Source organism: Epinephelus moara, chromosome 14, assembly GCF_006386435.1.
Source record: "Epinephelus moara isolate mb chromosome 14, YSFRI_EMoa_1.0, whole genome shotgun sequence".
NCBI lineage: Eukaryota > Metazoa > Chordata > Actinopteri > Perciformes > Serranidae > Epinephelus > Epinephelus moara.
The window spans coordinates 23,577,822-23,604,382 of record NC_065519.1 but is presented as its reverse complement, the minus strand read 5'-3'; the positions used below and the strand labels follow the sequence as shown (position 1 = coordinate 23,604,382).

At 43.0% G+C, this 26,561-nt stretch overlaps 1 protein-coding gene across 1 annotated transcript in view; it reads left to right on the top strand.

Moving 5' to 3' along the window:
* The window catches only part of LOC126400896 (ryanodine receptor 3-like), a 158,647-nt gene that overhangs the window by 76,887 nt on the left and 55,199 nt on the right, over positions 1–26,561 (top strand). Inside the window, exons 30-48 of the mRNA XM_050061888.1 lie at positions 256–464; positions 1,853–2,052; positions 2,312–2,378; positions 2,458–2,618; positions 2,710–2,875; positions 4,044–4,130; positions 4,700–4,926; positions 7,331–8,138; positions 8,517–8,717; positions 11,731–11,833; positions 12,451–12,582; positions 21,616–21,889; positions 21,995–22,109; positions 23,009–23,141; positions 24,929–25,032; positions 25,134–25,269; positions 25,472–25,658; positions 25,770–25,878; positions 25,953–26,073. Coding sequence (XP_049917845.1) covers positions 256–464; positions 1,853–2,052; positions 2,312–2,378; positions 2,458–2,618; positions 2,710–2,875; positions 4,044–4,130; positions 4,700–4,926; positions 7,331–8,138; positions 8,517–8,717; positions 11,731–11,833; positions 12,451–12,582; positions 21,616–21,889; positions 21,995–22,109; positions 23,009–23,141; positions 24,929–25,032; positions 25,134–25,269; positions 25,472–25,658; positions 25,770–25,878; positions 25,953–26,073 — 3,540 coding nt within the window. The remainder of the gene's footprint in view (positions 1–255; positions 465–1,852; positions 2,053–2,311; positions 2,379–2,457; positions 2,619–2,709; positions 2,876–4,043; positions 4,131–4,699; positions 4,927–7,330; positions 8,139–8,516; positions 8,718–11,730; positions 11,834–12,450; positions 12,583–21,615; positions 21,890–21,994; positions 22,110–23,008; positions 23,142–24,928; positions 25,033–25,133; positions 25,270–25,471; positions 25,659–25,769; positions 25,879–25,952; positions 26,074–26,561) is intronic.

Genomic DNA, 26,561 nt, shown 5'->3' with positions numbered 1-26,561 from the left:
TGTCACTCATCTTTTAACAAAGCCTTCACATGCAGAGCAGGGAGCTTTAACCTAGAATGACCATGCTGGGGATGTAAGTGAAAAATAAGTGGCTCCCTGTAATGAAGTCACCCTTATTTAATGTGACACTTGTAAATTGCCTTTTTGCAAAAGTTGGATTGATTTTCCCTCCCCTCCTGCTGTGTGTGTTCTTAGAGGCTATTTATTCTCTTCTCTTTACCTCTCCCTCCTTTGCTTCCTCTGGCTGTCCTTCAGGGTTTATTCCGGTGTGTAGTCTCGGTCTGTCCCAGGTGGGCCGTATGAATCTGGGGAAAGACGCCAGCACCTTCAAGTACTACACCATGTGCGGCCTTCAGGAGGGGTTCGAACCCTTTGCTGTGAACATGAACCGAGAGGTCACCATGTGGTTCAGCAAGCGTCTGCCAACATTTGTCAATGTGCCGAAGGACCACAATCACATTGCGGTAAGAACACAAGCTGTGATATACTGTATTTGTTGCTAAAATTTGACACTTTATCATTAGATGAAGTAGTGCAGTGCCCGTTCAAAAGATGCCTGTTGGGAACGGGCCGATTGCTTGACCTGTGGTGTTGCTGCTTGCAGTTTTCTTAAGAACCACTCATACCATGAAACATTTGAAGGACTTCTTCTACCACTGCCAACCAACATTAGAGAAAGGGTTAAAAGTAAAGTTTGGTGCAGCATCTGCAGTGATGCGGGCACTGTGCTGGACCATTGTGGTGAAGAGAGAGCAGAGCCGAAAGGCAAAGCTTTCAGTTTACTGGTCCATCTACATCCCAACCCTCACCTATGGTCATGAGCTCTGGGTAATGACCGAAAGAATGAGGTTGTGGATACAAGCGGCAGAAATGAGTTTCTTCAGAAGGGTGGCTGGGCTCATCCTTAAAGATAGGGTAAGGAGCTTGGACATCCGGAGGGAGCTTGGAGTAGAGCCGCTGCTCCTTTGCGTCTTAAAGGGGTCAGTTGAGGTGGTTTGCGCATCTGATCAGGATGCCTCCCGGGCGCTTTCTGTTGAAGGTGTCCAGGCACGTCCCACTGGTAGGAAGCCACAGGGCAGACCCAGGACGCGCTGGAGGCATTACATATCTTGTCCGGCCTGGGAACGCCTTGGGGTCCCCCAGGAGGAGCTGGAAAGTGTTGCTGGGGAGAGGGACATCTGGAATGTTTTGCTTGGCCTGCTGCCCCCGCAACCTGGCTTTGGATAAACAGTTGAAAATGGATGGATGAAAAGTAAAGCAAGATGGTGTTTGCCTGGGGCCCCCAAGTCACTAAATCCGTCCCTGAAACACGCACTCAAGTCAGGGCTACCCGTGGTCAAAAACACCAATGAAAATTTGCAGTAGCAGAGGTATTATTCTCTAAAACTAGTCTAGAGCATGGATTTAATTAGCTGAGGTATTTTGCCGGCATTAATATTGTTAGTGTTATTAATTAGAATGACAAACTTACACAATTCAAGTTGCAATAGTAGAGTGGTGCTGTCACTGTAGGCTGTTTGCTCATTGACTCCAGGGAAGTGAAGAGTTCAGTTGTAATATTTGTTTATCCAGCATCCAGCAGTAAAAATAAAGTCTGGATAGCCCCGAAGCCCCACCCCTGCTGCTTCACATAGCCTTGTTTGCTTGTTTACTCAAAGTTTATTCATATTGAACGTGTCACTTGTCCAAATTGCACCAAATTCGACACTGCACGTCCTTGGTTCCCCGGGAATGCACCTGCCAAGTGTGAAGTAAATCTGATGAACGGCTCTTGAGATGTGCGAAGAAGAGACGGACAGGCAGAGATTTCATGGTTCACAGTTAGATGCAAAGACTTTCTTCCTGTTTGCAGGTAACCAGGATTGACGGCACCGTCGACAGCCCCCCATGTCTTAAAGTCACCCACAAGACGTTTGGCACCCAGAACAGCAACGCTGATATGGTGTTCTGTCGTCTCAGCATGCCTGTAGAGTTCCACTCCTTCTTCAAAATCAATCCTGTTGTAGACATGAACGGAGTCCACGAGGAAGACACGCTTAAAGTCAAACACAGGTACTCAAGCATCATGAATTTATCCCATACTGCAAACAACTCCTTCCAGTGCATCATCCGTAATGTGTATATTTGCTGATCCACTTTTACATTATTGACAATCATGACATCAAGTGCACCATAGATCAGTGTCAGGTAGTATGCAAATATCTGAAGTAGTGCTGATGTGGCTAAAGATGTTTGTTTTATCAGACGGAGCTAAAATATCCGTCAGCCTGTTTGCACTCAGTAATCACCTGCTGAATCTGGTTTCCCACAGATATCCATTGAGATCTGTGCGGCACAGTGATGAGAGTCGACGAGTGGACTACAGCAGCATCACTGCGGTATTTAATAATAATTTTTTTCCTACCATTTGGTCTCAACAGCGACAGCGTTGGCTTACTCTTTCATTTGTCGTTACAGTACTACCACTCAGTGAGGGTCTTCGCCGGTCAGGACCCTACCGGTGTGTGGGTTGGATGGGTCACCCCTGACTACCATTACCATAGCAACAACTTCAACCTCAGTAAAAACCGATCGGTCACTGTAACCCTGGGTGACGAGCGGGGACGAGTTCATGAGAGGTGAGACGGCTTTTTAGGTAAACCCACTTCCTTTAGCAACTGTTTAAGGTTCTTTATTTTAAACACTTGACTGATATTTGTGCTCTAATAGTGTGAAGAGGAGTAACTGCTACATGGTGTGGGGTGGTGATGTGACCAACACTGCTCACGCCTCGAGTCGCAGCAATGTGGACCTGGAGATCGGCTGTCTCATAGACCTGGCAACTGGCATGGTGACATTCACTGTCAATGGCAAGGAGATATCCACATCCTACCAGGTACTAAATACACGGGTTGTGAAACCTAAAGGAATAAGCCAAGCTAGAGTCCTGCTGTGTTTTAAAAAGGAGATACAGCGTATGATAATGATGATAAAGATAAAGATAAGACGTATTGTTAGCCAACTTTCAAATTTGGCCCCTCCTCCCTACACTGCTTGTACGTGCACTGCACGCTGCTGTGCTGTTGTAGGATTGTTACATTTGTTGTAATGTAAAAGCTGCTACTTTAGCAAGCTAACGGAGCTAACCGCCGGCACCTACCTGTCCACCAGAAACCAGGCCAACTCTGCGTCGCTCTTCATCTCCATCCTCTCCTTCAGTGCTTGCCAGTGCAAGTTAAACTGAAAGCCAACCCCAGATGTACTCTGGTTTTGGAATGAGCTTTGTCAACTTGGCATTTCACTTCGCTATATTTGCACTTTTAAGGCGCTGTGTCCGCAGTTTTCACCCCTTTCTGTTGGATGTGTGCTGCTTATGGTCTGGCTACCTTTTTATAAAGTCCTGACCTAACCTGCAAGTTATTGGCTGGGGGCTAAACACCAAAGAACATCCCAAACACACCAAAATAGGAGTAAAATAATTCTAATGGGTCATAAATCATGTCTGAGAGGGATTATTTGAGTCTATATATTGTTTTCTAGGAAAATCCCGTATGGTATACCTTTAAGCTTCATGTGATTGTGCCTGTCCACTCATTTATTCATTAAAGTGTCGATCCACCAATAAGTCTCAATCACTTCCTGTCAAACTGTCCATATATTCATCTCTCTCTCAGTCTGCACTTTTCCTGTTGAATTTGAGATTAACTCATCTTTGCATATTCTCCTATCAGAGCGGTGACGTTTGTATTGTTGAATTTCAGACTCAGAACTCGCCTGCTCAGATGTACTGTGAGAGCTAAATCTTAAAGAACCTTTCGAAAGGGTATAATCTTCTTATGTTCCCCCTCACTGAAACTCCGTGCGGCTTCACCCGGCACTGAGTCATCCTGCCGACCGCCGCTCTCACCAATGATCATGCGTACACATACTAAGCAGTGAAGTTTGATGATGCATCATTAAGCTGCTTTCTGCAAGTCAGGCTCTCTCGCTGCCTCTCAAGCGTTTGATGTGTACTTTCTGTTTAGACCCGTTTCTAACTCGCTGCTGTTTTCTCTCCGCTCCAGGTGGAACCAAACACCAAGCTTTTCCCTGCTGTGTTCGTACGACCCACCAGCCCTAACCTCTTCCAGTTCGAGCTGGCTAAAATAAAGGTGGAGTCCCCTGATTGTTGTTTCGTGTATGATGTCTGCCATAACAATGTACAAGAAAGAAGCACACAGTGTTGATGGAGGAAATGCAATTTTTACTGCTCACAGTATGCTCCTTTCATTTTAACCTTTCCCGCAGCACCTTATTCTACCTCACACTGTCTTCAGAGATGCAACCCCCACACAGGATTATGCAGCTTCCCTCCCTCCAGCTAGGTCCACTAGGATAATATTATAGCACGCTTATGTCTGCATCAAAGATACTGAGAGCTTCACAAACAGGAAGGGTACCTGTGTCAGTTGTTTGGAGGAAAATAAAAGAGATGATTGCGTGACTAAGCAAGAAAGGTGGCACTGACACAATAAACATGACAAATAACTCACAGATTGTGGCTTCTTTAGAAAAATGACAGCGTCATTTGTTCACGCATTTCAAAATTAGTGTCTGTTCTTTTTTAAACTGAAGCCAAAAGTGAGAGTGTGGGAATCAGGGTGGCAAAAGGGCGTACAAAGCCTTTTAACTGCTTGTTTTTCCTGTAATCACTCCTTCCATGTTTGTTTGCCCTCTCCAGAACGCCATGCCTCTGTCATCTGCCATCTTTAAGAGTGAACATAAGAACCCGGTGCCTCAGTGTCCGCCCCGTCTGGATGTCCAGACCATCAACGCAGTGCTGTGGAGCCGCATGCCCAACACCTTCCTCAAGGTGGAAACAGCAAGGGTCAGTGAGAGGCATGGATGGGTGGTCCAGTGTATGGAGCCCCTGCAGATGTTGGCCGTACATATACCTGAGGAGAACAGGTGCAGTACATGGCTTATTCTGCCTATATGACACATGTGTTCATTATCTCTGCCAGGTCTAAGCCTAAAGGGTATCATACGTTCTGTCGCGTGTGTGTGTGCATATGTTTGTCCGAAACTAATCTCCCATACTACTAGACCAATCAGCCTAACATTTTCCTGCACATTCATGACTGTATGCTCAAGGACCTCTCATGGTTTCAGTGGTTCATAATTTTTTTAAAAACGATTTCATTGACTGTTTTAAACTGTCACTAACTGCTGACTCCTTACTTTTCTTAACCAGCTTGTGGAGGTTGCAAGTAATCAACAAAATCATGGAGCAAAAGGCATTTCCATCAGTTAGCTAGGCTGAAAAAGCTTTAACTGGTCTGTAGCAGGCCACGTTTTAGCCTTTGACGTGGCTCAAAAACTGACACCCATAAAAAGTTTGGTTTCATTTTGGTCTCAGTTCTGCAGATTAATTCCATATCTGATATGTTATTATCCACTAAATTTAGGCACAATAAGAGATGAAAAAAAAAGAAGTTTTTATAATCTTTGCTGCCATCTTAACTGTAAAGGAGCCTGGAGGGACAATTAATTGAGATTCAGTTGAAAAAATAGCATTGTTTAGATTGAGAAGTTTGGAGTTATCATCCTGTTTATTGTTTCCTTATTAAGTTTATACAGCTAGATAAACCCAGTATGCTTGGTTACAATACCATCACAGTATTCTGTGCATCTAAAAGAACACTGAGACTTTACCATACAAAAACACTTTGATAATTCCACTACTGTCAGGCACACACACTGGACACAAAGCCTGCCCTGCATTTCCCCTCCTCACCCATATTCTCCCAGACACACCTGACGGAGAGCTGATTTGATTTCTTTAATAGCACATAAAAAAGAACATTACCAATACAGACATATCCAACATATGGATTACTGTAACTTTACACTGTACACGTGACATCTATTGCACGTCTTTCTGTCTTGGAAGAGGGATTCCTCCTCATTTGCTCTATCTGTGGTTTCACAATTCTTTCTGCTGTTAAAGGTTCTTTTGGGAGAATTTTTCCTTACCTCCTCTGAGAGTCCAAGGACCGATGGGTGTCATATGCTGCAAAACCCTCTGGCACAAATTGTGATTTGTGATGTTGGGCTTTATAACTACAATTGAATTGGGCAGATTATTAACAGAGGCACAAGGGAGACTTTTGGCCTCCCTTGTGCCTCTGCAAGGCTAAAGTGGGTCTCACTTAGTTTTGATTATAACATTTTATAATCAATAAAACAAACTTAAACTGGAAACAATTTTAAATATGTTATAAAGTCGTTACTTAAAAAAGTTAAATACCAATAAGAAAAGTAATATGAACCTAAATTATTATAAATAGAACAAAGTAAGTAACTCACAGGAAATAAAGACTGTACATAACCTTAATGCCAGTTCAAGGATTATCTTAAAAAATACTTTTTAGATTTTTTTTCAAGTACTGACAGCTAATTAATCATAAGTATAACCATAGGTCGTTGGCTATTGACTTAGGTGGGTTTTAACAGGGGAAATGTGAAGGTTACTGAGTTCTCTGGTCTGATAAGAGTGAAGATCTGAGTTGAAGTGAAAATATTTCCAGAAACTATAGGTAAGTTTTCAATCTTGCAGATGGGCTTTATAGTCCATGAAACAGTGAGGCAGATGGCTGTATAAAACTAGAAAATGTAGCAACTCTAACAAACCATTTCTGCAGAAGAAAATGTGGCCAGATGGGGGTGACAAAATTGTTGACCTTTACAATACTGTAATAGGAAAGATATGGATATATTAAGCTATAATAAAGCATAAGAAAACTTTTTGGGTTTGTCATGGCATCCACCTTGCAAATAATCCCAATATATGTTGAGAAGAAGCCAATATGCTGCTTCTAACTAAGCCTACCTCAAGAAACACCTAAAAGATGGGTGCTAGAGAGTTAAGTGACGGGTACACCATCTGTATTTATCTCTGCCTTGTCTCTGCAGTAATTCTTGTTTTTAGCTGCAAAAAAATATAAAATTAGTTGTCTTTATATGAAGAGACAGCTTATACGCTTACCAATTTGCAACCTAGCACATCTCTGTGTTAATTAACTTTAACAGAAATTCAGAACTTTTGTGAGACAGAAACACCAGTATCATCAGCAAACAAGATAACAAATACAGTTTGAGTGACAGAGGCAGATCTGCATTCAACCGTGTGAACTTCTCTAGTTCTATTTGTGTGAATTTGCATACATGAGGTATACTCCACAGAGAGGGAACATTTGTCCACTTTTATTTTGGGGTCTTGTGTGGTAAATAACACCTGTCTGTCCTCTAAATAGCCTGAAACAGAACATCAGGATGTATTTTGCTGATCTTTTCTCCCTTCTTTTTAAAGGTGTGTGGACATCATGGAGCTGTCTGAGCAGGAGGACATGAGGAAGTTCCACTACCACACCCTGAAGCTCTACTGTGCCCTCTGCGCTCTGGGCAACACCCGTGTGGCTCACGCCCTCTGCAGCCACCTGGACCAATCCCAGCTCTTATACACCATCGACAATCAGTACCTGTCGGGCATGTTACGCGAGGGCTTCTACAACGTCCTGATCAGCACGCACCTGGAGACAGCAAAAGAGGCGCGGCTCATGATGAAAGACGAGTTCATCATTCCTGTCACGGCTGAGACGCGCTCCATTCGTCTCTTCTCCGACGCGTCAAAAAAGCACCTCCCGCCAGGGGTGGGGCTTAGTACCTCGCTCAAACCCCGCCTCAACTTTGCTCCACCCTGTTTCATCAGCACCAAACGGGAGCAGCATTTCTATAGTCCCCAGATCCCACTGGACGCATTGAAAGAGAAAGCAATTTCAATGCTGACTGAGGCCGTTCAGGGTGGAGGCCCCCATATCCGAGATCCCGTAGGAGGAGGCGTGGAGTACCAGTTTGTGCCAATCTTGAAACTTATCAGCACCTTGCTGACTATGGGTGTACTAGGTAGCGAGGATGTCCATAAGATCTTATTGCTCATCGACCCCAATGTTTTCAGAGAGGCACGTGATGAGGGGTCCTCAGGGGCCACAGACAAAGAAGGGCTCACAGGAGCTGAGGAGAAGGCGGTGGAAGCTGGAGAAGAGGAGGCAGCCAAAGAGGCTAAACAGCCACTGAAAGGACTGCTGGAGAAGAGGCTGCCTGAGCCCGTCAAACGACAGGTATGAACAGATATGGCATCATCATCGTATATGTGTTAAACCTCAGTGTAAACCACTGACGCAAATCACCACAACATGTGTAATCAATTAACATCTCCATCTACAAGTGTCGATTCCCAAAGCGAACACAGCTGTGCTCTCAGTCCCATGCTCTATCACTGTAATAGACCCATTCAGGAGTCAGTCAGATATGAAATGGCTCTGTCTCATATTGAACAAATGATCTCTTAAATGTTTCTTTAATAAGTGGAATGATGTGAAGCCATATGGCTGTTTGTATGTATTCCTAATAGACTTGCTCGTACCAGCTGCATCGAGGTGCGCAACAGTGATGCAACGGTATTTGTTGTCTGTCTCCTCCCCCTGTCTGTTCCCCAGATGTGCGAGCTGCTTCACTATTTCTGCGACTGCGAGTTGAAGCACAGAATCGAGGCCATCGTGTCTTTCTCCGACAGCTTCGTCTCCAAGCTGCAGTACAACCAGAAGTTCCGCTACAATGAGCTGATGCTGGCCCTCAACATGTCGGCTGCTGTCACAGCAAAGAAGACCAAAGAGTTTAGATCGCCCCCTCAAGAGCAGGTGAGATGAGGTCATAGGTGACTTAAGGCTGCTGGGTGGGAGGTAAAGGTGGTTAGAAACACTGAGGTAATCGTACTTACAAACCAGTTCAGGGTGTAGGTTCAGGTCACCACTTAATCAGTCTCCGAACTCATTGGGTATCAGTCTGATGAGGATAAGCCTCTGGGGGCAATGGCCAATATTTTGGGGGCCAAGACTCACTCTTCTATGTGCCAGGCATTTTGGCTAATCTTTTTAAAAAAACATCTGTATATGATTGCAGATAAATAAAAAAAACAAAACAAACAAACAAAACCCCCCCCAGCTAAATCAAAGCTTCTTTGTCTTTGACAATAGCCGCCAGGTTCTAAGATTGCATTTCGGCCAATGCATCCCATCTCTTTTGCTCTCCACACAGACTGTTTACCTGCGACACGAACGTGATCAATCAGTACAACTCAGACTACAAACTTCCGATACCAAAACCTTGATCTGTTGCCTACAGATTCTACATACATACATACAGATACCTGTTTATAGAGATTACTACCTAATTGATCCTTCGCTATGTCCCGCCCCATAGACTGGCTAATCATAACGTAGCATCAGGCCAGTTTAGACCAGGGTCCAACAACAATACAGCTGTGCTCCATTGACTCTGATGCAGTCGTTTCAGATTTTCTTCATTTTCAGGCTGGTTTTGTGGATTTGGAGCTAAATGTTGTGCCTGGGCCACGTCGTGTATTAACAGTTGTTCCAAAACCAAAATTAAACCCTGAAAAGCGTAAGGTTAGCTAGCTAGCTACTGAAGATATAGCCTACTGAATGTATACACATGCTGCTTTTGCTTTTTAATGATTATAACAGTGAAACAAAGACTAACCCTTCTGTACAGGAACCAGTGAAGGGAAGCAGTCCAGCAGCACGGGGGCAAAGCCAAGCACCGCTCATCCGCACATACTGTGATGACACACAGCTGGTTCAATATGGGCAAAGTTTCCCTTTATATTCATTGTCCTATGTGGCGATCAGCAGTGATGTGGTGGTTCACTTTTACACTGTGATCTGTAGCCTATAGTTCGGCTTTAGCTTCTAACTGTCTTTGTCTTTTTAACCTGTTGTTGCTGCTGAGTCAGTTTGACATCCTGGATATATCCTTCAAACACAGACTGTAGACCCCTCTGTCTGCTTCTCTCTGGAATCACTGTTTCATTTTTACAAAAATATGATAATTTTTCTTCAGGGAGTGCGGTTAGTTACAGTGTGGGCTCCGTGCTTACTGCGACAGCTTGACAGACCATCAAAAAGGGGCGGGGCTTAGCGAAAGGTTAGTTGTCTGTTGTGCTAGCTGTACATTTTCTGCATCAGGAACCAGGCAACATTTAAATAACTACATTTTTATGTTTTATCTATATATTATATGATAAAATGGAAATGGAAAATGGAAAAAATAAGCAATAAACACTGACATCTCCATATTAGTAACGCAAGGCATGATGTCACATTGGTGTTTTTTGCCCGTGAATACTTAAAATTTAAGCAACTTTTACATTTTAAACAGAATGAAATAACTACATGGCGGCACGGTGGTGTGGTGGTTAGCAGTCTCGCCTCACAGCAAGAGGGTTGCCGGTTCGATCCTGGGCGTGGGAGCCCTTCTGTGCGGAGTTTGCATGTTCTTCCCGTGTCAGCGTGGGTTCTCTCTGGGCACTCTGGCTTCCTCCCACAGTCCAAAGACATGCAGATTGGGGACTAGGTTAATTGATAACTCTAAATTGTCCGTAGGTGTGAATGTGAGCGGTGTTTTGGCGCATCCTGGCTCATTAAACCACTGCTCAGTTTGAGCTTGGGCAGACTCCATGCACCACTAAGAAAGATGAAAATAAAGGTGTCATTTGTACCACCACAGCAGGTGCAACAAAGCCCACTGGAGAGTGAGGAAGATGTCAATCAAACACAGTCTGCACACTCCCACACACTCCTGAGGAAAGCTCTGATCATCATCTGTGGTTTAAACATTTTGATAACCACTGATCTATGCTAACCTGCCAGAATTGTACAAATGAAAGATATTGAAACAGCATCTACCCTGCGCTATCATGAAAACCACATCATGCACTCTCTTATGTGTAACAAGATGTACATGTTCAACTGGAGAAATGTACTTCTGCTTCTTTAAGATGAAGTCTTAGGTAAGACTCTAGACTGCCGCTCCACACTGTGGGGAATAATGATACAGTAACAACTCTTTCCACCTACTTACGGTGCAGCTGACATCTCTTTCCCGGCACTTTCACAACAATTCGCACCTCTGTTTAGGTGATTCTGACGACTCTCACATGTCTGCCATGTGACCACAGTGACGCTCATGTGACCGAAAGGTGCAAACCAGCCACAGAGAGTCGATACCAGGAGCTGTGCATCAGTTAGATCTTACAGTAAAGCACACATCACTCTATGACAACTGACCAAAAAGAAAGCCTGGAGGCTCACTGCTTCAAATGATGCATGAAACTGGATAATTCAGAGGGGAAGCTGTTACATAACTCCAGTAATTTTCCACATACATAGCTAATTTCTCTCCCCATCCTCAGATTCCCTTTTTAGTTTTTGCTTCATGAAAAATTCCCTCATTTTGGTCCCAGGGTGAACGAGCGCCGGTCCTCTCTTCAAATGTTGCAAGCACTCTCTTTTGTGCGTGTTGAACAAAGCCTCAAGGCGAATTCATCCTTCTTCTCTGTGGTGTCATTGCTCCAATGAGCGCGAGCACACACACACACACACATACAGTAGCCCTTTAGGGTCACAGCTGGAGATGGAGTTCAGTGCTTCACAGCTACTTTAATGACTTGTCATAGTGTCCTTCGGTCTGTGAGTGCCGAGGGAGAATTGGCCACTTAAGCTGTTTTTTCTTGTGAATCCGACAATGAGATCACATCATGTTCATGCGATTGCTGTTGAAAGAAGAGAGGGATCAGAGAGACGAAGAATTACCAGACATTGTTTATGCATTTCTTGTGTTTCCATACTTTAGATCAACATGCTGCTGACCTTCAGTATGGGCGAGGACTGTCCGTGTCCGACAGACATCCAGGAGGAACTGTATGATTTTCACAACCAGCTGCAGCTCCACTGTGGTGAGATGCTGCTCTTGAGAAACATTTATGAGCAGCTTTATCTTTATCATGAAACATGCATTATTGTATTTCACTTGATGCAGATACATCTTATATTGCTGCTATTGATTGTAGAATTTATGACAGACATTTTGCAAAGGCAGCATGAACTTGCAGCGTGGGTGGAAAATTATTAACATGAAGAAAATCTAATAGAAAATATAGAAAACATATAAAGTTGTGTGTTTCTGTCAGCTGAATTGTTCCAGTCATTGCTCTCAGAAATTCTTTTTCCTTCTCTGCATCTCCCTCTATCTCCCGGCACAGAAGTTATAGTTCAGTGCCTCTCACATTGCTCTGACATCTTGATGTTTTGATAAATAATTGACTTGCTCAGCCCTCTGTGGTACAACCAATCTAATGGCAGTTTCAGCCACGCCACATACAGTAACGCCGACCTGCCACGCCACCCTCCACGTACAGAACAATGAAAAACAACTTGAAATTTGCCAAGAAATAGGAGATGCTGCACATCCAGTGCCACACATCATACACATGACATATGTGCTAACCCCACAGGGAGAGCAGAGGTATTGCTGTAATATGCTCTGTGCGCTGTTTGTGTTTGTGTTGTGCAGGGATCCCTATGGAGGAAGATGAATACGAGCAAGATACATCGATCAGAGGCCGCCTCATGATGCTGGTGAACAAGATCAAAGGCCAGGCTCACAAAGCGGAGGAGCCCACAGAGAAGGAACAAGCTGCACCATGTGAGGAAGTCACTGTTTTTATTGCTTGATAATATTAGCGAAGCTGCAGTGAACCTCCTGTATCAGTCTACCCGGGTGACAAACACATTTCTGACTGGACTGGAGGATGTGGGTGAAAGCTTTTTCATGCACATGTTCACATTTAGTTTCTGATCTAAATTAATTTTCTAGAAAGTTGATCCAATAGTAGCTACATACTGAAACAGCAGCAAGAACAGTGAGCATTAAAGGTCCAGTGTGTATGCAGATTGTGTGTCAGAGAACAGCTACGCAAAAACCCCAGAATGCAAACACGTGAATGGCCTTACCTGTAGCCAGTGTGTGGTTTGTCCATTCTGGGCTACTGTAAAATATGGGTGGGCAATATGGCCCTAAAATAATATCACGATATTTCATGGTATTTTTGTGATAACGATATTCTTGACGATATGACAAATTAGGGAAAAAAATAAAATATTATTATATATATATATATATATTACATTTATTTTCTAAATATTTATATACAAATATGTAATAATAATAACAAAAATATATGTTATTATTATTAATTTAAGAACATAGAATCGCAAAAAAATAAGTGATAAGACAAAAATGATCTCTCATTTTTTTTGTTTGTAAACAACAACACTAACTCAGAGTGAGATTCAGATTCTGTATACAATATTAATAGTTCAACAAAATAAAATCTATCACAAATTACACATTTAAACAGCTCCCAAATACAAAAAGAAAATGTACCCTGAGATCTTTATATATAAATCAACAGGTGATTTCCTTCTTTTAGCAAAATCATGGCTTACTTAATTTGTGAAGTCACTGTTGAGTTGCTATTTGCCAATTAGCTCAGCGCGGTAGATGACGTCTTATGTTCCAGAGGTTGCGGGTTTGAGCCTCAACTGGTGCAGAATCCACATTGTAATGTAAACATCTTCTTGTGCTCCAGCTTATTACTTAAAATTGCCTGAGCGTGACTGATCACTGTGCAGCATCTTCAAGTCTTTTTTCTGCTAGAAAATCTGCCTTCTCATGCTTAAAAAAAACAAACTTTGCACAAAGATCCAGTGTCAATACTTCAGTGTGAAACCATCTGAGGCTTCTCACTTTGCACATAGCTCAACTAGTTAAACATCAGTTTTTCACTTATGAAGCAAATGAATCATTCTTAAAATAAATTACCAACATCTCCATGCTCTCTAGTTGCAATATGTTTATTTTCAGATTTTTGTTTCGATAACTGAATTTTTTTACAGTGGTTTGAAATCTGCTTTTCCATGCATGGACAGCTGCTAAACCTGCATGTCTGGCTTAGTCAATTTGTGGAGCTACACATGAATTGTCACTGACTAATTAGCTCAGTGAGATAGAAATTGATTCTTAGTCTCAGAGGTTGTGAGTTCAAGCCTCAGCTGATGCAAAAGCCTGATTGTGTTGCTAAATTCCTAAATGTCTTCCAATTCTTCTGCTTGTTGCTCAGAATTGCCTAAAAATGCCCGGACCCGACCCATCGCTGCGCAGCAGCTATAATTGATTGAGTTGTTTTTTTTCTCACCTGGACCTTTATGCTCTCCCATCTCTCCTCTAATCATCACGCTGTGACCTGTGTCAGGAAGTTATGCTATGATAACTATCACACATTCACATATATGTACTTTTTTGTCGAGCGGCAAGTGGTACGAAAGTTTAGATTACCAAAGGTTTATCACAAAATCACTTGACGACACCAACTCCTGTGTGTGCACGGCGAGAGAGGAGAGGGAGAGACGTGCTGCTGCCAGAGGAGCCGCTGCCTGAGTTCCCTCTGAGTGGTAAAAGAGTCTGAGAAGTCCGGGGCTGTTCATGAAACATTCAGGACGCCACAGTTTATTCCACACTACTGAGGCTGCTCCTCTTTTTAGAACCACCAAGGAGTCTGTAATAATTTAGCTTACAGTCATGCTTGTTGTTGACGTGGGTAACAGTATGACATCAATATGTCAGCAAGTCGAAATATCGCGAGTATCACGATATGAATTTTTCATATGATAATAAAAATTATACCGGTATTATTGTGAATGAGATGATATGGCACACCCCTACTGTAGAACAACATGGCGGACTCTGTGGAAGAGGGCACAGACATAAACAGCTCATTCTAAGCTAACAAAAATAACAATGCTTAGTTTCAGGTGATTGTTAACTAATGAAAACACAGTTAAGAATATTATACACCATTTCTGGCAATAGATGCCACTAAATTCTACACTCTGAAGCTTTAAAGTTTTAGGAAACTTTTTCTCTTCATAAGATTTTATTTCTGAGTCCATGTCTCCAAAACTTGCCAAGAAAAATGTTTTTGACATTGAAGTTGTTCTCTTGCTATACTGCCTGAGCAATATTTGTTATTTTCCCATAAAAGCACAAGCTCTTACACACAAGTTATCACTTTACTCTCTGCTGAATTCTGCTTGTTTATGGTGTTTTCACTTCTTTCTGTACGGTCTCTCTCTCTCTCCGTGTTCTTAGCTTAGAGGGAGACGAGAATTAAAAGCAGGAGCTCCTGTACTGCAGCTCCAGCACCCTCGGTCTTGCCTCTGTTTGTCTGCCAGTGTCATGTGGACTGAGTCACCGGGTGGCAGTCATTTCCATTTCAATTTCTTTTCAATTTCGTTATGGTAATATGGAGCCGGTGTGGAGGAGAGGCTCTGGAGTGAAGAGCGTCTTCCGTCTGCCGCTCCGGGGAGATGAGAGAGGAGCGATGAAAGGAAAAAACATCGGTGATAAAACCAAATCCTTCACCTGATTAAACCCACAGACACATAGGGACATGCACGGGCCTGGTGGCACAATCGTGAACACACACACCGGAACAAAAAAACATTTCAATCACAATACTCAATAACCGCGGTGCCACAACAGTATAAATGCAGAACAAGCTGTATCTAATTTTCTATCTCAAGTAGCACTCTGTGTGAGGGACCAATCAAGTGGATGATTGCAAGTTATGACTTAACTGGTAGCAAACGCAGTCTGCTTGTTGTGTTGGTCTTCAATATGGACAGCAGCGTGTGTTTTGTGAAACTGCTCTCACTGTTTGGGTTTTATTTATTAGTGTGAGTGTCTATTTATGGCAGCAGCTTTCTCTTATTTATAACCTTTTCTGAGAATTACCCTGCTCTGGCTATAAAACAAGACGTGTGTTTTTAATTACCTAGATAGAGACTAACCAATGTGAGTCAGGGTATTTTATTGCTTCTGAAACCCCCTCTAAGAAATTGACCAACACCATACCATCCCCTGTCTATTCTTAAAAGCAATGCTGGCAACAGGAAGTGGCCAAGTTGCACATGGATAAATTTGGGCTGAAATATGTGATGCTGAAAGGCAATCTCTCCGCGGGGATTTGGTGTGACCCTGACGTGGAGCACATAAGACCGCCACGCTGATCTCCAAGGAGCAAGGCTGGATGAAAATAGAGGAGTTTGTATTTCCCTTAAAAGAGTGCTTTGGTGGCGGCGGTCTCTGCAGGCTGATGTGTACGGGCTGATTGATTAGAAGGCTGGTGTGTGATGGCAGCTGCAGTTCAGGAGCGTCACATCGACTTCTGTGGCAGCTAGAGGCGTCAGAAAGCAAGAGAAGGGAGTGGAATAATTTACAATCTCTGCGGGCGAATTCTCTTATCTGCCGAAAGTGTTTCTTCTTTGAATCATTTTGAGATTATATATACTGTACGTTGGTGTTGAAGCTTGATACAGAGGCCATGTTTGTTCATCTTTTTTCCTTCCAGTGGCTTTGGTGAAGTACATTAAGATGTAATGTCTGGCTTTCTTAGAATATGTGTTTATTATTTTTTGAGAGAAGGACAAAAATATGAACAAAAACAATCATAGTTAAATGAAATACATAGCAAAGTACAAAAGTGTGTAGATGTGTGTTGTAAATTCCGTCACGGAGGACGACAGGAAGCTAAAATATTTTTACCTTGAACAGCAAAGCCTTCTACTGTTACCATCGCTGATATTGCCTGCTGGCCTCACCTCATTATACCGTCCTGCTCCCGTCCACTAACATGATATCCTCTTTGCCGTCTCACGTCTGTCAGATTCCATGTGAACACAGCATTACTCTGGAAGAATTTCATTACAGGGCCCCAGGTCTTATCGAAAACACCTCCTCTATCTTTATTATAATCATGGTCTCAACCACAGCTCATATGTGGGCACAGCAGTGGTTCTCACACGGTGTGCCGTTTTGTAATAACCACACATCATTATGGCAATATTCAACTGGGACTATTTGAAAAGTTATGAATTAATTTTTACGCTCATTTCCGAAAAAGAGGCAAACTTTGGCTAAAAAATGTAATTTGATTTAATTTAAAAAACCTTCACAGGGAACCTATTTGTTGCTGTTTATGCGTAGGATTTACAAGTGTGTGACACATCAAAAGCCCTGATTGGGAGCCAGTGTGAGGGATGATAACATTTAAAAGGAGAAAGCCGTGAGTGGGACAATGGATCGCTTTATTGTACGGAGCAAATTATAAAAAAAACCACCAGGGAGGACAAGCTACCACCTAAAGAAAAGATAAAAAAAAAAAAAACTTAGGGAAAATAAATAAATTTAGGGAAATTAGGGAAACCTTAGACAGGTACTAAGGTTTCCCTAATTTTATTGTCTCATGTCATGATAAGAGTAATGACACATGTTATAGAAGCTGTTATGCTCAGATATCAATACAGGTGTGCCTTGAGATTTTGGCTTGTCCTTTGCCCTTTCTTTTGGCACAAAAAGTTTGAAAACACTGGGGTACAGAGTCCACTTTCTGCACTTGCAAGATAAACTTTTTTGCAATCACCATTCCAAACAAAACAGACATTTTTCCATAGTTATTGGCAAAAGACAAGGAAAAGATAAGGATGGCTGAGAGCAGGTCATGTTTCCAAAGCTTCCCAAAAGCCTCTGAGAAACAATGAAAGTTGCTTTACCAGTAAATATAAAATTAAGCTCATGAAAAGAATTTAAAAAAATATTTTGATTCATGTTTGACAACCAAACACAGGATGTACAATAACACAAAGAGTCGACAAGCCAAACCAGATGCTCTGTACTCAGAGCTAATTGCTAGCATCAGAATGCTAACATGCTCAGGCTGACAATGCTGCAAATGTGCCGATTCTTAGCAGATAATGTTTGCAATGTTTATCATTTTAGTTAGCATGCTAACATAATGCTAGTTAGCACAAAACCCCATGTACAGCAGAGGCTGATGCCAGGGTGTCTACAGCTCCTTAAACAGTCTTCAAATGTATTAAATTCAATGTTACAACCATAAGGCCTGTAAATGGTCGTATATTTAAATTTGTGAGGTCTTCACTACTACAAACATTCTATCTAATTTCATTATCCTTTTTTTTAAATTTCTTTTTATGAAAATTATTGAAGCATTTCTATGTAAAAGTCCATATTTCAAGTGTTATAAATCTTTAAAAACTATGATACTGTCATTTTACTTCATACTTGCACCTACCTGTTGGCAAAATGTAGATTGACTTATCTCACTCTAATAACCATATTCCTATATCACACTTACCTCTTCACAAGACCATATATATACTACTTATCTGCAGTGTTTACCTGCCATGCTTAAGTAAGTGAAGCCTGAAAACATTTGTCCAAATATCTGTCCTAAATTTGGTTAAAAGTTGTCTTCAGAAGGTCTTAAGAAGCATTACATTTAACTGTCTGATACCTGTAGACACCCTCAATGGAAGTGTTTCGCAGATATTTGGTCACAAACCACTGAACTCGTTTGCTTAGTATATATTATGTTTGGTCATGTTGATACAGTTTATGATTTGTCCTATTTTGTTTGGAATCAGATGTATATTTTTGTGGGCACAGTGTGTGAGGAGTGTATGTGACAGTTGGTATATATGTTGAAAAACCAAAATAAAATCTTATATGAGAGGAAGGTTTGCCAGGAGGCAGGAGGATGGCCAGAGTGAAAATGACATGATATATCCCGCGCTGTTACTGCAGCTATAACTTCTCCTCTTTGCACAGTGAGAGCCCGAAGATACAAAAGGCGCCGTCGTCTTTGCCATTATTTCACGGGGATGAAGTAAGAGGAGCGCAGAAGTCGTTTTCCTCCTCTGATGAATGGTTTATCCACCAGAAGCATTTAATGCTCAGACATGATGACTTGCCTCGCACAAGTGTGTGTGAGCGCACAGGGGATTGTGTGTGAACCCTCACATCATGAAAAACCGCTGGCTCCCATCAGCGTAACACTGCACCGGTCCGATTTGTTTGTTTGGGTGTAGTGAGGGCAGAGTGCTGGAGGGGTGTATTCAAGAGCAAAACAGAGAGGGATGGAACGAGCGGGCATGTTTGATAGTGTGACAGAATGAGAGTCAGGTGTTGTGAAGCATCTTGGCTGAGAGGAAGAAATGTCGCTTCTCATTTTGGAGCAAGCTGGTGCTTCTGCCCTTTCTCCGACACCCACGCGACTCTCGGTGGCAGGATCGGTTACCGCTGACTGTGACATTCTGCTGGCTTCCCACCCATCACACACACACACACACTTGCAGTGATTGACAGCCTTGCGTCAAATAGTCTTTGGGAAAACAACAGATGTAATCAACCAAACAGACACAGGGGTCTTAAAAACACAATCACCTAATTGCAATACTTTTAAGAAAATCAATGGCGTATAAATGGCTCAATATTTTATGGTTCTGAGTTGTTTAATTGACGTCTTTCTCTCCTGTGTGTATTCATACCCCAGACTCACAAATTTATGTGCACACCAGCACCCACACTCCGTATTGATCCAGCCTTAATGAAGCCTTAAGGGTAACCCACATACGAGCTGTCCAAACAAATGTCTCACTTTAACCACAGAAGCAAAATATTGTACTGTACAGAACTATTAATACCGTGTCTACTTCCCCTGCGTACTCCGTTACATAACAGGGTTTCCTCTCCGCTCTGCTGAAAATGTGCCTTTTCATGAATGAATGTTTGTTTTCCAAGAGAACAGAAAAAATTCTGACATCATTAAAACACAGCTGATTGCCTCTCCTTTAGAAGCTGGGGCTCATAGAGGTGACGAATACATGTGTGCAGTCGTATTAGCTTGACTTAAGCCACGCGAAAGACTTTGAAGCAGCTATGTGTCTTTTTGTGTGTGTGCTCAAGGTCTTATTTGCATCACAGAGCCAGTTTGGGAATAAAAGGAGCACCCAGTCGAGCAGAGGACCTTTTAACGTCAGTCTAATAGAGCTTTGTGTTGCGTGTGTGTGTGTGTGTTTAAGGGAGAGGTGCCTCGGTGTGACCTCAGTTAATGGAGGAGGGTTGCAGTGTATTTTCCTCTTACGACCAATGATACGCAGTAGGGATTACAAGACAATGCAGCGGGCACTTTGCTGTCGAAGTAAATCTTTCTCTGCTATTTTAAAGGCAAATCTCATCTCACTAATGAAAATTAGAAAAGCCAATATCCCCATTTACAATTAATACGTCCACAGCCACCCCAAACCTTTGTTGTTGTTGTTATAATCTATATTATAAGTTTATAGTAATGATGTAGCTTTGATGGCAGCTGAAAGCAGCATAGCGTAGGAGGATACTACACTATATTTACTGTGCAACATTAAAGCTGCACTAATCAATATTTTCATCGTAACAATTGATCACATGGCTGTGTGTCATGTCACTGAGCTCATTTGTATCGATGAACCTGCAGAGAATTATTATCCAGCTCTGCAGTTCCTCTCTACTGAGCATTTAGCGTCTTTCAGCTCGTTTTCTTTTTATTGCCCAAATCTTTACTGCTTTGAGTCACTCTTGCTGCTTTCATCAGCATCGTTTCCAGGGACATTAGCTTACTTGCTTGTACATAGGTAAAACAGTCTAACATTACTCTCTCAGTTACGAACCAGAATCATCAGGCAGGCTCTCGCGTCCTCTGCCGTGACGGAAAAAGTCCGGTTTGTCTGCTGCAAGCAGATGGTGGGGTTCATAGAGCCAAACTGGGAGCAGAGAGAAGAACCCGAGAGGTGAGGAAGAGATCACAGTGGGGGAGGCGCAGGTGCTCCTGCACAAGGCGACCCTCCTCTGTGCAGAGTCCAAATAGGAAAGAGGAAAAATTAGGGGTTTAACGATCCATTGATCTGCATCGATATATTGATTCCATGATTAACGATCCAGTATCATCGATACAAAGTGAAAACATCGATCCATATTGTCATCTTTAGGGTACGTTGGAGAAAACACAGGACAACAGACTGAGCACATGCCATGTGTAGATGCTATTACGAGACAAAACGTTACGTTACCTGCCTGGTCGGGCATCTCATCCTGCTAACTTCTCACCACAGCTTCAACAATGTTAGTCTGAAAAAACGTGCAGGCAGGCTGAAATTCAAAAGTGCTGTTCTGTCCGGAGACCTATCGACGTTAACTAATGATAAGTAAGAAAAAAAAGACATAACGTAATACTTAAGCTATGAGATGTAAAAAGTTTCTTAGCCGCTTTGTTTAATTTATGCAGTGTAAACATGCTACAGTAAATAATGTGTGACTAGCAAAAAACAATGTTGAGTCCATAAAATAAATCACATTTAAGTGTTAACTGCTATGACGTAATGTATAATGATAAAGGGCCATCCCAGTGATTTTTCATGTCATGAGTTGCATTGGAAGTGCAAGATCCAGTGTTTTTGAACCAGTTGTCAGGACATCTCAATGTCTGCTACGTTTGTGAAATTGTAGGTAATAACTGGAGTGCCATTTCAGCATTTCATGCAAAGGCTTGCTGTTGCAAAAAAGAAAAACACATAAGTTGGAGACACTATATCTAACCCAGAGTGTAGTCAGTCTTCAGTCAGAGGTGATTCACTTGTTTAAATGGTCACAAGAACATGTTTAAGACATTTTAAGTCAATTAAATATCCATTTGAAAGTTTGTAGAAAATACACTAATTGCCATGAAAAAAGCTCTTTCTATGAGGAAACCTATCAATCATCTTTACCCAACTTCCTTCCCAGCTAATCTGAAGGAGTTGATCTCTCAGACGATGGTCAGCTGGGCTCAGGAGTGTCACATCCTGGATTCAGAGCTGGTCCGCAAGATGTTCAGCCTACTGAGGAGGCAGTATGACAGCATCGGGGAGCTCCTCCGGGCCATGAGGAAGACCTACACCATCAGTGCTGCCTCGGTCCAGGACACCATCAACCTCCTGGCCGCCCTCGGTCAGATCAGATCTCTGCTGTCTGTTCGTATGGGGAAAGAGGAAGAGAAGCTCATGATTGATGGACTTGGGTAGGTTGTGGTCTCCTCAGAGGAACTTTACTCGTGTTAAACATGTTTGAGATATAAGCTCAACTTTTGAGTGAATGTAACCATTGCGTCTTTTCTCTTCTCCAGGGACATCATGAACAACAAAGTCTTCTACCAGCACCCCAACCTAATGAGAATACTGGGCATGCACGAGACTGTTATGGAGGTCATGGTCAATGTACTCGGAGGACACAACTCCCAGGTTAAACAATATCTTCCTCTATATCTCTGTCGGCCTCCACAGGCCGTTAAAGAGGCACCCACAGGGCTCACCGTATCACCTCGCCAAAATTAATGTTGCTCACTGAGAAAGTTTGTGTTTTAGTCCAGTTTTGTGTGTTATCATTTGCGAGTGCGCATTAATGAAGACGTGGTCCCAGTAGGTGGGCTCTCTCCTCAGGCTGACAGCACCAGAGTCTGGGTTGGAGGGCAGAAAGGGCAGAGTGAGGCTGGCTGGCAGCGTGTGAAGGTGTCAGGCCTTTAGACGTTAATTAGCAACGAAGACATGCGGGAGACATTATAGATACAAGCCGGCAGAAAGTCATTACAATAAACTCAGCGCCCCAAAATAAAGCAACAACCTCTCCAAAACTATTTGTTGGCAAATCACTGTTTTTTGTTTGTTTGTTTCATAACATACTGTATGAAAGAAGTGGATGTAGCCACCATGACACCACCCATTGGTGTGTGGACTACCATCCTGAAGCCTCAAAGTCGGCATTTTGGCTGCCATCTTGTTTTTTTTGGCGCCGCAAGTGACCATATTTGGACGAGATGATGGAGCTGGGGAGGACACACATTGCTTCAGCTCGCCATGGTGGTGCCTTGTCAATCACAAGGTTGCCACATCCTAAAGCATACCTTACTTTATCGTCTATTTTACTCTAAATGAGACAATAATTCACAAAATCAACATCACGCTGTGTCGAAGAACACTTGAGTCTAGAGATTTAGACGTGTATACAAGTGTCATTAGGAAAAAATGCAGGTTTACAATACATAAGACGGATGTCCGAGAAATATTTTGGACACCTACGCTTTGTCTTTGTGGTGATTTAACAACTGTCTACAACCCTACTTAGTCCTTGTGCCATTCCACAGGAAATCGCCTTCCCCAAGATGGTGGCCAGCTGCTGTCGCTTCCTGTGCTACTTCTGCCGCATCAGCCGTCAGAACCAGAAAGCCATGTTCGACCACCTCAGCTACCTGCTGGAGAATAGCAGCGTGGGCCTGGGTGGGTACACCTCTCGATGTCTCTGTCACTTAAGTGAGAATAGCTGGTCCATCTTAACAAGGTGAGCCCAAGTGAGCCTGGTCAGGGTCCAGTGGGAAGCTAACTTCGCTCTCTAACTTTGGGGCTAAACTTCTTCACTTTAGTGACAAGCAAGTCATGGGGACTTGGCTCGGGTCTTGAGGAGTTGTAGCATTGATTCACTGAAAATAGCCTGAACTGTCCACACATAGCAGTGCTATGTTTAGCTTCATACTTTCTGCTCTGGTCGCTGCAGCCTCACTGTCATCATCACAGGCACACACACAAACACACACACACACACACACACACACACACACACACACACACACACACACACACACTCTCTCTCTCTGTCTCTTTCTCTTCTCTTTTTCTCTCTAGGGGTGCTTTGGGGCAGCAGAGGTGCACTATATAGCGCCTTTATGGGAGTTTTAAGGGTTTTATAGTTGTCATTGGAAAATGTGCCTATAGGAGTGGCCATCAGGGACCCCTTTTCCCCAATTTTAACATTTGCCTGGTTTGCCTTTCTTAATGGTGCACCTGTGCTAGCGGTTTTCTGTAGGCTTTTGTTATTGCATCTCGTCCTCCTACCCTGCTAGTCTGCACTGATATTGGAGGAGACTGTAGCTACATTTCACGTGTCATATGTCATCAAAGGGGGAATGCGACGTGAAAATATGTCAAAATGCAACTGTCATGCACAAATCAGCAACGACAATGTAGTGTAAGCTAGCTAGCTACCTTGACATTAGCATACTACTAGTAGTTGTTATGCTTGTTGTAAAGAAAAGGACCACAATACATTGTATCGACATTAAACTAAGATATTATGATGGTTGACATAGTTTTTAAATCTTTATTAATGAAGAAAATACATCTTTGGGTTGCAGTACTCTCTGTTTAGTGTTAAACCTCAGAAAAAGCTTTGTTTAAAGGGCCGTGTATCCCTAACCCTTTACCCCACCCCTCTAGAATCAGGACACCCTTACCCTCAATGTGAACTTGCAAAACGGAAGGTAAAGGGTTAAGTGCTAGGAGCAAAGGTTGTAATGTTATTGGGCTTACGGTGTAGTTTCACGCTTGTCAGTGGTCAAACACACCTGTAAAACCACCTCTGGGACGGATGAAAGACAAACAGCCAGTGTTCTCATTAGTATGGGCGATGCACTGTAGTCACCCTTTTGCCATCATCGGACTTGTTCTGCGCCTGTGAGCTCACATATATTAGCCTCGCACCTCCGAAGACGTGTGTTTAATTGTGAGTCAGAGCGCCGAGAATCTGTCAGCGAAGAGAGAGCGTCTCATCTCCCATTCTGTTAGAAGATGGCGGTGCCACAGTCTCAGAGAGCACCCCACTGGGGCGGGAGAGTGTCTCCCCTGGCTGCACACACACATGCACCCAGTCAAAAACGCACAAACACACATACACACACGTCAGATTGCTCATCAAACAGGTGACAGGAGTTATGTAACAGTAAAAGCAAATCCAAAATCAAAGGTTGAAATCTTAAAAATATAAAAATATCCAAGCTCTAACCACAGTATTTATATGTTTATGCACATCGCTACATAAACTGGTTCCCATAGACCCTGTGGAACCTAGATAAAAGCAGACTGATAGAGGAAACTTTCCTTTAACACTAACCAGCTGTTGGCAGATCAGCTACCAGTGATATTTTGGCAACACCACCCCCTGCTGTTTGCACAAGCTAATATGACATACAATAGAGTTAATGGTTGAGTCTAAAGAGTCCTCTGTGTTGTAGCTTCACCAGCTATGAGGGGCTCCACCCCTCTAGATGTGGCCGCTTCCTCTGTGATGGATAACAACGGCCTGGCTCTGGCACTAGAGGAACCTGATCTAGACAAGGTGAGACTCCTGCCTTCATGCTGTTTATCTGCTTGATGTAAAGACAGTGTCAATGAAAGTATTAATCTACATGTGTTGTTATGTATGTACCTCACTCGAAGGTGGTGACCTACCTAGCAGGCTGTGGTCTCCAGAGTTGTCCAATGCTCCTGTCTAAAGGTTACCCAGACATCGGCTGGAACCCCATTGAGGGGGAGCGTTACCTTTCCTTCTTGCGGTTTGCTGTCTTTGTCAACGGTATGACTGCAGTTATCATTCAGTCTTTCTTTCTTTCTTTCTATTTATTATTTTACTGTATCTCTATTCAAAGAGATACAGTTCAGCTGCTCAAGGCAAAGTCTATAGAAGCTTAGAGATAGTGGTGTGTTTATGTAAGAGCTGCTGTATTTTCTTGCTGACATTATGTATGTTCTTTTATGTATAATTATGTGTTTTCCAGGCGAGAGCGTGGAGGAGAACTCCAGCGTCGTGGTCAAGCTGCTCATCCGTCGTCCAGAGTGTTTCGGACCTGCCCTGAGGGGGGAGGGAGGGAATGGCCTGCTGGCTGCCATGAAGGAAGCCATCAAGATCTCTGAGACGCCGGCTCTTGACCTGCCGGGCTCTGTGCATGGAGTCAGCTCTGATGTGTAAGCAAAACCGATCAAATCAATACTGAGGACTTACCCTTAAGATTAGCTTTGTTGTTCTCTTTTTTCCTTTTCTGCTTTTCCTCAACTCTTCGCTTTTCCCACCGTTAGATCTGCTGATGGCGACGATGAGGAGGAGGTGGTGCACATGGGCAATGCCATCATGTCCTTCTACTCTGCGCTCATCGACCTGTTGGGGCGCTGCGCTCCAGAGATGCATGTACGTTTGATGGAAATTGTGAATTTATTAGTTGTTTTTCTCGCACAGGTTTTCACTATTTTTCTCTTCTTCAGCTCATCAACAAGGGGAAAGGTGAAGCTCTGCGGATTCGTGCTATCCTGCGCTCTTTGGTGCCTACGGAAGATCTTGTGGGAATTATTAGCATACCGCTCAAGATGCCCATCACCAACAAAGGTACTGGTCAGGATGTTCACTCTCATAACACACAGTGGCATACTGCACACCTTTAGGCTCAGATCAGAGCGCGTTTTAGCAGCTCGGAGTGGCTTTTTAAAAGGGTCTTCAATGAGAGTGAAGCATTTTGCTGGCTACTTTTGTGTTGCTGAGCACCTCATGTTTTTGCAGGAGCACCTTAAATGCCCTTAAGTTGAAAAAAGTTGAAACAGGCCCTCTGTAGTGGGGATGACAAAAGGTAGTAGCGTTCGTGGTTTGTTTTGCGCTAAAGTTAGCTCACTTCCACCCTAGGCAAGCTTGAAGACATAACCGAACAAATTAGAGCCTCAACAATGTTTTAAATGTTTCACCAACCTTAGTTAGACCCAATGATTGACAGCAAATTGTCAAACTGTTCCCAACTCATCCTAAAATAGGCCTTGACCCAACCATCGTCCAGGTGAAGCTCCTGGACCGCCTGGAGGTTCTCCCTCTTCCTTCTCCTCTTT